This window comes from Lissotriton helveticus, chromosome 5_1 (assembly GCF_964261635.1).
Source record: "Lissotriton helveticus chromosome 5_1, aLisHel1.1, whole genome shotgun sequence".
Taxonomy (NCBI): Eukaryota; Metazoa; Chordata; class Amphibia; order Caudata; family Salamandridae; genus Lissotriton; species Lissotriton helveticus.
The window spans coordinates 479,509,889-479,523,491 of NC_136065.1; the positions used below are offsets into that span (position 1 = coordinate 479,509,889).

General features: G+C 43.1%; 1 protein-coding gene across 7 annotated transcripts in view; it reads left to right on the plus strand.

Annotated features, from left to right (window-relative positions):
• The window catches only part of KAZN (kazrin, periplakin interacting protein), a 970,648-nt gene that overhangs the window by 339,075 nt on the left and 617,970 nt on the right, over positions 1–13,603 (plus strand). For all 7 annotated transcript variants that reach the window (XM_078642779.1, XM_078642789.1, XM_078642788.1 and 4 more), the window contains exon 2: positions 5,567–5,602. In XM_078642779.1, coding sequence (XP_078498905.1) covers positions 5,567–5,602 — 36 coding nt within the window. The remainder of the gene's footprint in view (positions 1–5,566; positions 5,603–13,603) is intronic.

A 13,603-nucleotide genomic window follows, 5' to 3' on the forward strand; every position in this document is an offset into this window, starting at 1 on the left:
TGAATTCTATGTACCTTCAAGAATCGACCCATAGAGGATCTTAAAGCCCTACTGGGGACGTAGGAGGGTCAAGATTGCCCTTATCATAGTGTGACCTTTGGTGTTAAGCCCTCTATATGCCAGACAGATTGTTTTTTTTTAATGTTCTTGCCACCATGGGGAGCCAATGCAGAGAAGCTAGAGCACTGTTTGCTGAGGCATATTTTGGGACCTTTATAGGATCCTTGCTGCCATATTTTGGACAACCTGGAACCTTTTTATGACCTATTTGGGGGAGCCTATGTGTAGAGAATTCCTGTAGTCCAACTGGGAGAGAACAAGGTATTGGGCCACAATTCTTCTGGACACACTTGAGATAAAGTCTAGGATTTTACTGAGTGTTCCAAAACAAGTTGACGCAAGATTTTTAGCCTGTGTATCCATGGAAAGGGGCTTCACCAGCCACATCTCAAGGCTTTTGATAGGGGAGGAGGGTATGGGTGCATTACCCAAATATTATTGCCAGTAGATAGGTGGCTGGGTGTCTGCACCCCAGGATCTTCAGCTCCGTTTTTGTTCCCATTTCAGTTTTAAGCATCAGTTTGCCATCCACTTGGATATTTTTGCCAAGCAAGGAGACATCTAATGGGACTGTGAGCCTTTTCAAGGGGCGAGGGAGACAATCAATTGTGTGTCGTCGGCATATGATACTATTGACAGCCCACAATCACGAACAATATCTGCCAATGGGCCCATGTACATTTTAAGTGTGGGCCTAAAGGCCGAGCCCTGCAGGACACCACACTTAAGGGAAGGATGTCAGAGTAGCATGAATTCTCCCAAATTTGAAAAGATATGTCCATCAACCTATATAAAGCAGAGCTATTTATTGACTTTGTCAAGAAGTCACCAATAACTATATTCAAAAGTATATTCTATAAATCCACACATTAGAATGTTTAATAATAATGATGGTCAAAAAATATTTTCATTATAACATAAACAAAAATTAAACATGTCTTTCAGTCTTTTTTAAAACATTTTTCAGGCCAAGAATTGCAGCCTTAAAACCAACCACAAGGGGTCATTTGAATCCAGCTGAAAAGCATACAGCTCCAACTCTGAGTGCTTTTAAAAAATATGGTAAGCTCTCCTGAGTTCATGGATTTAATGACTCTGAAGACTTAGGCCCTCATCACGATGTCGGTCGGAGTTGCCTCCGACCGATACCATTATGGATTGGAAACCGATGACCTCAGGTTTTATATATCTGGGCCCCCCTAGCCCTGTCAGATCCACCAGCACTCACACTGGGTGCCAGCAATTTTTTAATTTTTTTATTTTAATTTTTTACAATGGGTGCCTAGGTACCCACAGCATAGCAAATTGTTGGGGGAGCGGGAGGAGCACCAAGGTCCCCACAGCACCTGCTGGCTCCCATCCTGAGTGCAGCCGGATTTTGTATTTCCTGCCTGCACTCTCGCGGGCAAGGAACACCAGTGTTCCCGGAGGATGGGGTCCCCAGGACTCTGCACTCGTAGGCCCCAGAGGATGGGATCCCAGGGCCTATGAACGGTTCATAGAGGGGGGGGGGGGCACATGCCCCAACCCCAAAATGTTAAACTCGATCACGGGGAATGGGGGTCCCTGGGGCCTCTATGATGTTCAGGGAGAGTAATTCTATATCGGGTATGGGGCACCAGTCCCCGGTGGATGTGTGCACTTTTACTCTGAAACTTAAGGTTACTCATCCAAGTTAAACCCAATTTTTTGTTTGTTCGATAAATGGAAATTCTTCAAGTTCATACTTGATTAAATCCTCAATTTATTTGCCACATGCCCCTTTCCCTAAAAACAAAAACTACATTTTGGCCCCAGGGTCGTCCCTCTTGGTCCACCCAACCAGGCCTTGGTGTTCAGGGTATCCCTACCCTGCACCCTATACTTTTTTATTTTTTACCTTTTTTTAAAACAGGGGATTGAGTGCATGAGTCCTATAAAGCTTGCCGCCACATCTTTGTTGATGTGGTGGCAGGCAATTAGACCTTGTCTTTAGATCTGTCGACTTCAAGGATCCTCTGCGGTGTGCTCTATACATACATTTTAAACCTTAATTTCTAAAAAAACAACTGAACAGATTCACACAAATTCACAAAAATAATAGTTTTAGGACCCACATTCAGCTTTCGTACATATTTGGTGCAATTCCTTAGAGCCATTTTTACGGTTTCACTGTTCAGTTTTTCTATGCAAAATTGCGTAAGGAAAAAAGGTTTTAGTCCCCCCCCCCTTTTTCTCAGCCCCCGCTTCACATGAAAAGCCCTAGAATCCATGGGTAATACAGACACTTCTGAAAATACATTGTCTTATGTCGTGTTGTTTTTTCCTAGCTTTATCAGTAACCATCATATCACCTCTTTTCATTTTCCACCTTACCAATTCAAAATAGAGTCCGAGTTTTATGTTATGATGGAGGTTCCAAGTGCAAAAATGAACACAATCACCATTGCAATCCATAGCAGAGCTGCAGATTTAAAAGCCTCTTACAGCCATACTACCGCTCAGGGATTAAACTTTCAGACAGCAGGCAGGGAGCACCAGTCCCAGAAGCAGATGTCTCAGAAAGCAGTAGGGATAACTATCGGGGTTAACTATTGATTTGGAACTGCAAGCTTATTTTCCAAAATATTTTCAGTTTCCACATAATTTCAGTTTTTGAAAAGTGTTTTGCTACCAAATACAAGCTTTTTGTTTTGGATGCATTAATTCAGTTCCCCAAGGCAAAAGATATTGAGGTTCAATACAAAAAAAAAAATTGTAGCCTAAAGTACAACCTTTTTAATAATTGATTTTTCATGCTTTAACAACAGTTTGTCACTTTAATCAACTGCGATGGATTTCTAGCATACATTGATGGACACCATTCCAGACAATGGATGCCCACAATATGCCACAAATTCACATCTTAACATCAGGGAAAGCATTCTACTAGGGGTGGAGAACATCATTAATAGTTCAAGAATGACCACAATTATGCCAGGCGTTCACAGTACCAGATATACCATGGATGCTTTCTAACTACTGACAATATCACTGCCCAGAATTATTGCAGCAATGGGCACATTTGGGTCCTGGAATCCCATGAAAGGCCAGCAATTATCACCATTGCGCCTGGGTTACCGCTATATAGCAGCTGTGGGCTCCATCATGTTGTGGATGCTCACAAGGTGCCAAGAACTAATCCATTGTGCATGGTCCAGTACAGTCGCAGGGGTTGGCACGATTCTGGCCACATAATGTATTTGTAGATGTAGCAAAGAGAAATGTTTGAGTGAGTGGAGTTGGATGTATGAAGTGCGATATCAAGTACTTAGAGAACTCCCATTAGCTTAACCTTCAAATATGCCAGTGCCATTTTTTTACCAATATGTGTAAATATAGCCCTTGTGTAATTACCTATTTGATTTTATAAATTAGGCTAGTATTATCCTGGGAATGGGAACACCATTGCAATGCTATTCTGAATAATCCACTCTATAGAGACAAACTGAGTTATGTACCAATGATGACTATGCCGTGATAAAATGTGATAGACGAGAAACATCAGTGGTGGATGTTATTATAATGAAAAACATTAGCAATGACAGAATTGCTTGCTCGGCTGCTACAGGGCAAGGTACCGAGACTTAGACAGTGTCTAGCACCCAACTCCATGGAAAACCAGAAGAAATAGAGATGAGAGTCGCAGCCAGTCTAGTTACAATTCTATTTTTAAGAAGTAGCAAATGGGACTTGTAAGATGTAGCCGAAGAACAGGAAAATATGCCTTTGGAACATTGCAAGTCCTGTTTCCAAGAATATAATAGAAAGGAAACCTGAAATCAACATTTCCAGTTCTATTGGATAAGATTATCGTACAGTACTATCACAGCACTCTCAATCCATAATTGTTAAAGTTCATTGCCATTCAGGCATTGCATTCACTAAATAGCTTGAGTAGTCTCTTGAACTAGACTTTCAAAGTTGTATCTACTCATCACAACATAATAGAGGCATTAGTTCTCCCATAGATAAGGTTCTCTCCATATGTTTATAGCTGCCCTCCTTCAGATCTATACGTCTAAGTTAAAGTATATTTAGTACAGACTGCTAGAGGACTACTACTCAAGAGTGCATTAAATTCCTCAACTAAAAGCCAAGCTGGGGACACCACGTCATTGGCAGCTGTGAATCATTTGGTAGCTTTTCTCACTCACAAGTGACCAGCTGCGCTCTACAAATCCACCTTGCGTTATATTACATTACACCACTTGATGCTACACAGCCCCACAAGTGACCAGCTGCGCTCCACAAATCCACCTAGCGTTATATTACATTACACCGCTTGATGTTACACAACCCCACAAGTGACCAGATGCGCTCTACAAATCCACCTTGCGTTATATTACATTACACCACTTGATGCTACACAACCCCACAAGTGACCAGATGCGCTCTACAAATCCACCTTGCGTTATATTACATTACACCCCTTGATGCTACACAACCCAGTCCAACCTTTCTGCTAGTGAGTTCACCCATTATTTTGCCTTCAAAACCTCTACCTTAAAAACACCCAGCTCAACTTCCTTAAGAGCCTTAACTTTTCCTTCAATGCTGCTAGTATTCCTAGTTTATTACTTTCAGTTGCACCCTTAGTACATCATCAAAACCCTTCCTCCTGTGTTCTTTTTCGACTCTCGAAACTCTTCAATAGCTCGGATCTGCAGAGGTGATACCTTAACCAAAGAAATCCATGACCGACCCTTCCTGTGACTCGAAGTAGCTCCCTCGTTCCCATCTTCTCCACTTTAAAAAAAAAACGTACTTTACAAACTTCAAGAGAACCATTACTAGAATCGTATTAAAATACTGAATATCAAAATACAGGGTTTCCCAAATAATCATAATTTAAATCTGAATATCCACTCCATTCGTGGATGGAATTATTATTTCCCTAATTCAACAGATTTACATACATATAACACTTTTTCCAGGAAAATATTCACTTCATTACATTGAGCATATACCCCCATATTTGTCAGAATGCCATATAGGTTTGTCAGCTGGCCTAAATGAAAATACGTATGAATATCGGAAATATTAATACCACTGGTGCCTTTGCGAAGTTTATTACTTATGATGGAAGTGTGACTTTTTTGATGATTAATGTGGTCCACATTTTAACGTTTTCTCTTGATTTCTTTTCTTTATACCTTGACTTACTTAACTTTGCATGCAGTCACGTTTATATAGTCGGGTGTTTTTCATCTCCGTTAGTGGGTGACTTTTTTTTCACCCTAAAATACTCTTCTTGAACTCTCAAAGGGACCATTCAGGGATACAACAGGTAATATATATAAATGTGTCCTGAAGAAGAAACCCTCACTTAACACCAAGGATTCCTAATGTCGATTGCACCTACTTCCTTGAACTGCATGTTTGATTTATTCGTTTTTAATGGCAGTCATTTATTTTTTCACTCACTTTTGAACGCTTTATACTGATCTTTAATTGGATGAACTAACATTTTTCTTTGCTCCACCAGGTGGTGTTTGGTCTCCCGCTCCTTTTCACTCCTCAGGTAAGATTTTGTATTTTGGCGTTGCTGCATATTATCTTCCTGTCATGTCTGTTTTACAGTTATCACCTGTGTAAAGCTCTCACATTACTTCATGAAATGTCAAACTGTTTTAATATTCTCTCTTTTTATGCTGCTGATATTTACCACGGTGTAATTAAACATTTTGTGTGTTAATTTGACCAAAGCGTGTACATGCTCTGCAAGCTCACGAACAGTGGCATATTAGTTATGGTGCATTGTATACATTTCCGGGTCTCGCCTTTTATGGATGAGTAGACTTTTTTTTTTTTATATATATTTTTATTGCAAACTTGTAGAGTATACAACCATGTCGCTCCGCACTCTTGCCTCCAGCATGCTTTTTGTAGCAGCTGCCAATTACGATAACACACGGCCAGTAGGCCCACAACCCGGAGATCGGGCGGCATTAATCAAAAGTCTGCTAGACGCATCCAGGCTTACAAGCGAATGCAACCCTATACCATGAGGTTCTCGTGTCCGCATTTCTATTTCACCCTTCCCCCCGCCCCCCAACGTGTAAACAATAATGAGCCCTAGGAATCAACATCAAATTATCAGTACAACTACTGCGCAGCATTCCTTACCCTGTCTCCCTTCATTCCCCTCCCCTCCTATAGTAGGCAGCAATCACGTGGCGCTGAGTGCACTACATAGCGGTACCAAGCTAAAAGTGGGCAACTCCGTGAATATAAAGAGTAGACAAAGGGCCTGCATTCCACAGTGGTCCTAGTCGTATATTGCGCCCCTTGATCATTCAATTCCACTAGTGAACCCCCCTACCCCATCCCATACATTACTCCGGTAGTTTACAGCCATCTGCCAACAGTCATACCATTCAATCTAGTCCTTCCCTTCTGCACCCCGCTCGATAAGCGCTACACAAAATCATCCATTCTATCTTCCCTTGTTTCACCCCCCCCCCCCCACACCCACCCTCCCCATGTCAGTGTGCCCTCCGCTACCCTCATTAATGAGCTATCAATCTTCCCGTGCATTCCGGTGCCAGACTCCCGCAACACTATGCGCTTAACTCCATCCGCCGTGGGGAACCAGCAATCCCACACCAGTAAGCAGCGCACCCTGCGTCCCTACTCTATGCCACTGCGCCGCCTATTCCTAGTAGTAAGTCCCCCTCCTGCCCGTCCACTTCTAATTGGTTGCCTCCGCAGCGCGTTCCCCTGAGCCCCCCCTCCTCGATCTCCGGCTCCTGAGCTGCGGGGGCCTCCTCCCCACCCTCCCCGTCCTCCTCGGTTAGAGTTTGAAGCTCCACCAATGGATGAGTAGACTTATTTCAGAATTGGCCTTATTTGTCTTTTATTTTGTCTGGGAATTTTGCAATGGATGAAAACCTCTCGTGGTTTGATTTGATGTAGTTACTTATGGGGTGCCCAAACACCCAAGAATTGTCCTTCCAGGTGTTGAGCGGTCGAAGGCTTAAAGAGGAATCGTTTTTACTTGAAAGAGGCGGGTATTGAGTTATTTTACAAAATACCCTCAGACAGCTGATTGAGGGCTTAATTTGCAAGAGAGAATTCCTCCTTCCCCGCACAGTCAATGCTGGCCATGTCATAGCGCTTCTTTTTCTTTACTTTAAGCCATGTTGCACAGCAGCAGGTTTAAAAAAATGACAAAGAAAATAGATCTTGCATCAGCGAAATCTATTGGCTTTGCCAGTGCTTGCTAAAGAAGATGGGGATGAAATTGTTAATCAAGCAGATCACTCTTCATAATGCCTTCTCGTTGTATTTAACCTACCTGTTGTATGGACTGGGAAACCCTGCCGCTGAGGCTCAACTCTGAATCAAAAGCAGTGCTGGCAAAAATGTTGAAATCAGCCCGCTCTCCTTCCTTCCCTCTTTCTTTCTTTCTTTCCATCCATTCTCTGTCTCTTTCTATCTCTCCTTACTCTCTCTTCTCCTTCTCTCTGGTCACTCTCCATCCTTCCCTTTCACTCTCCTTCCCTCACCTCTCACTCTTATGGACGTGTGGTGCCTGCTTTAATGAACACCAGGGAGCTGTAGAGAATGACAGGGGCAAAAGGTGTTGCCCTGGACTTTCCGAAACTGACCTCCGAAGCCTTCACCCAACCCCAGGAAATGCAGATGAGATGAAGACAGTAAATGTCATCGTACTTATAGAGCGCACTGTCACCAGACGGTGTCGCCTATTCGGCTTCCTGGCGCTGATACTCATACCGCTGTGGAACCCCTCCTGGCTTTCCCTGTGAAGTGTCCACTCCTGGGCACCCCCAGGGTGAAGCCAGGCATCCTTAGCGCTGTTGGGCCCGGTGTGGAGGCTAAGCAAGCTATTGCCCAGAGTTGCAGCGTGGGGCCCGTGATTAGAATAGGCACTGAGGCGAGAATTAACAGGTCCGGGGAAATTGAGCTCGAGACCCCGCCGAGGCGGAAATCGAACCCTGGTCCCTGGCCAGAACTCTGCATCAGGGTCTGGCGCTCTAACCATTGAGCCACACTCCTCCACAGTCCAGTTCTCTACACTGCAGTTGTGTATTCTGCTGAAGACCTCCCATGATTTGTGGAATTGTTGAGTTGCACTGCCCCAAAATGTTCTAAAGTACCCCCTGACTTCCTCTTTCTATGAAGAAAAATGTTTCTTTGTCACACCAGCAAAATCTATATGGGTTCTCCGGGATGGTAATCCCAATATGAATTCGCAGATTGGACTAGTGAACCAATCTAACAATTCTAGCTTGGTTCTGTTGCACAAAAATTCACTTCAAAAGCAATATCTTCCATCCTCCAGGAATGAATTAGATGGTGGTAGCAACCCTTATTGATGCCAGACTGGATGACCTAAGCTCACTTCACATGGGACGGGCAGCCTATGTGAGCCAATGCCATTAATCTGTGCAAGACAATGCAGCATACTTGTCCCTTTGTTTGGAAGGTCTGACTCTACATCAAATGCACTAAGTACACATTTGCCTCAGTTACTTATCAAAGAAAAGAGAAGTTGCCAGACTTAGGGCCTGATATAGATCTTGGCAGACGGGTTACTTGGTATAAAGAAAAACAATGGTCCTTGACTATGCGGGTTACTTGGTCACAACTGTGACGCATACTGGGGCGGGTCCTCCACTAGGGTGGAGGAGCGTCGCCCCACTGCTTTCTCAATGGGTGAGAAGCAGAAACATAAAATGGTAATAACTTTTAGTTATTACCATTTTATGTTTGGTTACGAGCAGGTGGGTGGGCAGTGCTGCTTTGCGAGCAGGCTGGGCAGGGTAGGAGTGGTGTGCCCAAAGACTGTTTGGTCGGGCCCCTGGGGCCGCCCAAACTAGTCATGCACACACTGCCCCCTGCATGGAGAAAATGGCCTCCCCATAAGCCCCTAATTGGCTGGTTGGCGTTCCGACCAATCACAACCCTGTACTGCAGCTTTGTGATTGGCTGTGGGGAGGGAGCCTGGCTGCCTGCTTTTGCTTCCTGTTTCTGCAGGTAGGAGAGCAGGAGCAGAGAAGACGCTGGACCCCGCCGGCGGAAAGGTTAGTTGAATTTTTTATTTTTTTATTAAATTAACTCCCCTGGACCAGCTTACGAGTTAGACTTCAGTGGTACATGCACTCAACTTCTTCATTAGTTTGGTGGTGCACGGCAGTGAAGTAATGCAAAATTATGCCGCCCCCCCCCCGGCAGAATGTGCGAAGTGGCCCCTGAGTCTACCATATTTCACATATATACTTTGCCTTTGGGCTGAATGGGAACCCCTTAAAGTTTGAGGGGTCCCCTGAAAGGTTGGGACCCCCTGTGCCACAGAGGCCTTTGCTACTCAACTTGTACAAGTGTATCCTGAATATTTTTGCAGTATCCAGATAGGGAACGCTGGACACAATCGGAAGCCTTCAGTAGATGCTAACGTGCTAGAGCGAGCCCATATGGATTATTGCTATGAAAAGGTTAATGTAGAGTGATGATCCAGCACGGGACAGCCATTGATTGTGAATTGCGATTTTATGACATGGCATTATCACCAATTACGATACTATTGTAGGGTGGGTCCAATGCCGGACCTGGGTGAGGATCCACATAACACTTGAAAGCTTTACAGTAATTTCAAAATGTGTATTAGGGTAATAGATAATGCTTTAAAACTTTAAAATTAAAAGGATTTAGAGGTCCAAGTAGGCAAAAGTAGAAAAAATGTAATTTGTAGAAGAGTAAATGAAAATGCAGTATTTCGTCAAATGTTTATTTTCCATAATGGTGGCGCGGCTGTGTGTCGCTGAGCTTTTTCAGCGGTCTTCTATTAGTGTTGGCATTTCTGCTGCTACAGTTTTAAACATGCTTTATGAAATGCTTAATATAGTCTGTGAAAGGGAAAGCGGATAATCGAATGATCCAAATGGGGGTTTATAAAGCCTCTAAGAAAGAAGGGGCGCTATTTATTACATACATCAGTGTGCGTTTTCTGGCTGCTTCCTTTTGCACATTTTACTTATCTTGAGCGAAAAATGTACACTGTCTATCTTTTCATTATTTCTCCCTCAGTCTCCATTGATAGGGTACTATACTAGATTTCTTAATATCCTTTTTTACCATACTTTCAGCTAGATTAATCAAAGTAAAATCGGCTCGCAAAGGGCCGGATTCTGAGAATCTGGCCCTTTGCGAGCGCAATTTTTGCATTTCGGATTCATCATCCCAAATGCAAAAATCGCTATTATAGAATTCGCATTTTTGCGAGGAATTGCATTTAAGGAATCTCTATTTGAGATTCCTTAAATGCAATTCATTAACCATTTTTAATTTGCGAATTCGCAAATAAGGAATAACTCCCCATTCATTCCTATGGGCCTTTAGGCCCATAGGAATGAATGGGGAGTTATTCCTTATTTGCGATTAGCAATTTGCTAATCGCAAATAAGGAAGCTGTATGAATCGCAATTTTATTTGCGATTTCTACATGAATCCCGTTTTGCAAGTCCTTAATAGCGATTCCTTAATATTCGCTATTAAGGACTCGCAAAACGGGACAATGATGAATCTAGGGGTTAGTTCTGATAGATTGCGCATAGCAGTGAAATAACACGTTTAATATTTTAGACTACATAAAAGTATCACTGTGAAAGAGCAGAATGAAGAAAAGAGATTAGAATGAAAAAGATGCTGGCCCAAGCGGGGCAAAGAGTGCGAAACTAAAGCAGAAGACCAGAGCAGGGACAATAGATAATACAACACCTGCGTTATGATATATTTTGTTATTTTATTTGTATTTGTTGATTATATGTACACAAAACCTTTTGATTTTGTGAAAACACAGAAAAGGCTAAGACCAATGGCAAAAACTGTTATGAGTGAGAGATGGAAGCACTAGATTGTAGTGTATTGTAGTTGTTTTGTAATTACATTTATATAGCGCTTACTACCCCTGACAAGGCATCGAAACGATTTTTCGGCGAGTAGCACGCTACACCGGAACTCATAAAGGATTTGTGTTGAATTAGTATAGTGAAATTTGACAGTCATTTGAGTGGTGAATAGGTTAGTCAGGTATTTGGATTCAGAAGGATAGCGGAGGGATAGAAAAGGGAAAAAGGTTTGCATTTATATAGCACTTGTTACTCCTGACAAGGCGTGAAAGCGCTTTTTCGATGGGTAGCACGCTACACCGGAACCCATAAAGGATTCGTGTTGAATTAGTATAGTGAAATATGACAGTAATTTGAGTGGTAGATAGGTTAGTTAGTCAGACCCCCCAGGATATAGCGGCATGGATTGGCAAATTTAGCGGCACAAAAATGAAAATTTAGCGGCACAAAAATGGAAATTTAGCGGCATTTAGCGGCATTTTATTTTGTGGTTTTTGCAACACCAAACACAGATATCTTACCGTTTGAGTTATTTGACAACATGGAGCTATGTACATTTTGTTTATTTACAATTCAGCCCATTTGTTTTAGTTAAAAGGCATGTTAGTCCTGGCAAGAAAATCCCTTCGCAACCCTGATACCTACACATGCACTCCCTGCACTGCCCCCCTCCCACCCGGCCAGCGCTCTCCCACAAACACGCAGCCCAGGCCGGGGGCCGGTCGGCCACATCTCAACTGCCCCCCTCCCACCAGGGCAGCGCTCTCCCCTATGTGTGCGGCGGGCCCCCACCAGCGTAGGACGGACTGAGCATCGCTGAAAGTACATGTCTGGCGTGGTCCAAGTTATGTGGTAAGGTACACTGAATAACACAGCAAGAAAAGGCAAATTATGCAGAGCAATGCAGCACATTCTGAGGCACTATTCCTTCACTAGTTTGTCATTTTTACTATGTTAACTCTGCCTGTGCAAAGGATCTACCTGATTAGTATCCTTTAAAACCTACTTGCTACTTTTGATCCTTTTGAGCTAAAATAGGCAAATTATGCACAAGACGATGAATTATAAATGGCAAGTGTCAAAAATCCTTAGGCTGCAGAATTGCCTAGTTCCACTGGTTCCAATTTATATCTTATAATTTATATCTTAACTCTACAACTAAGTGCACTGGTTGTAATTTATATTTAATTGCATTTAAACTATTTTACAGGCTGATAGTTAGGTTATGACATTTTGCACATCAAAATATTTTATTATTATTATGGTAATATACCAGAATTTGAGTGATATCACTGAAGCTGTAGTAGGCGGATCATGGAGATTTGAGGGTCCCATATGCAAGACTATTCTCAATTTGATGAAGTGGTGACTTTTCATCTCTTCCCTGACATAGAGGAGGGTAGGCTGCATCTGAATTGTGTGGTTGGTTTTCAAACTTCACTTTGTGGCTTAGGTGTTTTTCTGGTATTCAGAATAATAACTGTATCACTGCAGATGTTAGATAATTACGTTTTTCCAAAGCATGTTCTTTGCAGCAATACTCTTAAGCAGATCCTCCAGAAAATTGACATTTGTGTTATACAAATAATAATGCGTGGTGCCATGCATAAATTGTTTGCTCATTTTGGACACAACCGATCACTCTTTTTGCTCTTTTGCAATCCCTGTCTTATCCTACCCTGGAGGAACGGTTCTCTTTCATTCACTTTAGTCACTCCTTGTGATTGTCTGTTATCACCCCTCTCAACTGCCCCCCTCCCACCAGGGCAGCGCTCTCCCCTATGTGTGCGGCGGGCCCCCACCAGCGTAGGACGGACTTACCTGTCTTCTGTTTGCCGGCCGGCTTCTTTCCTCCTGCTCCGAGCCCCGGTCTCGAGTCTTCGTGTAGCTGCCGCTTCGTGCTCTCTCCCCCTCTTGGTGTGGTGCTGGTCTTCTCCCTTCGCTCGGCCGCCGGCTTCTCTCGCCGCAAATGAATCTCCTGATCTCCTGGGGGGAATGGGAAAATGGGTGCCGCGCGCCTTCTTTTAAGGCGGAAACGGGCGACGGGGCGGAAACGGCAAATTTCGCGGGCTTTATGGCAAATATCGCGGCATTTGCAGAGATCGCGCGATTTCGCGATTTTTTTGCAAATCGCGAAATCGCGATAAGCTGGAGGGTCTGGTTAGTTACTTGGATTCAGAAGGATAGCTGAGGGATAGAAGAGGGAAAAAGGTTTGCATTTATATAGTGCTTGTTACCCATGATGCGGTGTTGAAGCGCTTTTTTGGCAAGTAGCACGCTACTCTCGAACCCATAAGGATTAGTGGTGAATTAGTATAGTGAAATATGAAAGTAATGTGAGTGGTATATATCAGTTATTTGGATTGAGAAGGATAGCAGAGTAATTGAAGAAGAAAAAAGGTTTGCATTTATATAGCGCTTGTTACTCCCAATGGGGTGTTGAAGCGTTTTTTGGGCACACTACTCCGAAACCCATTAAATGATTAGTGTTGAATTAGTATAGTGAAATATGAAAGTAATTTCAGAGGTGGATATAGATATGTGAAAGCCAAGTTTATAGGAGCCTTCTGGGGTTAGGACGATTTGGTTTAGCTCAAAGATTACACGGTGGCAGTAGCTATTGAGCTGTTTCTTTAAGAGACAGGCCCGGA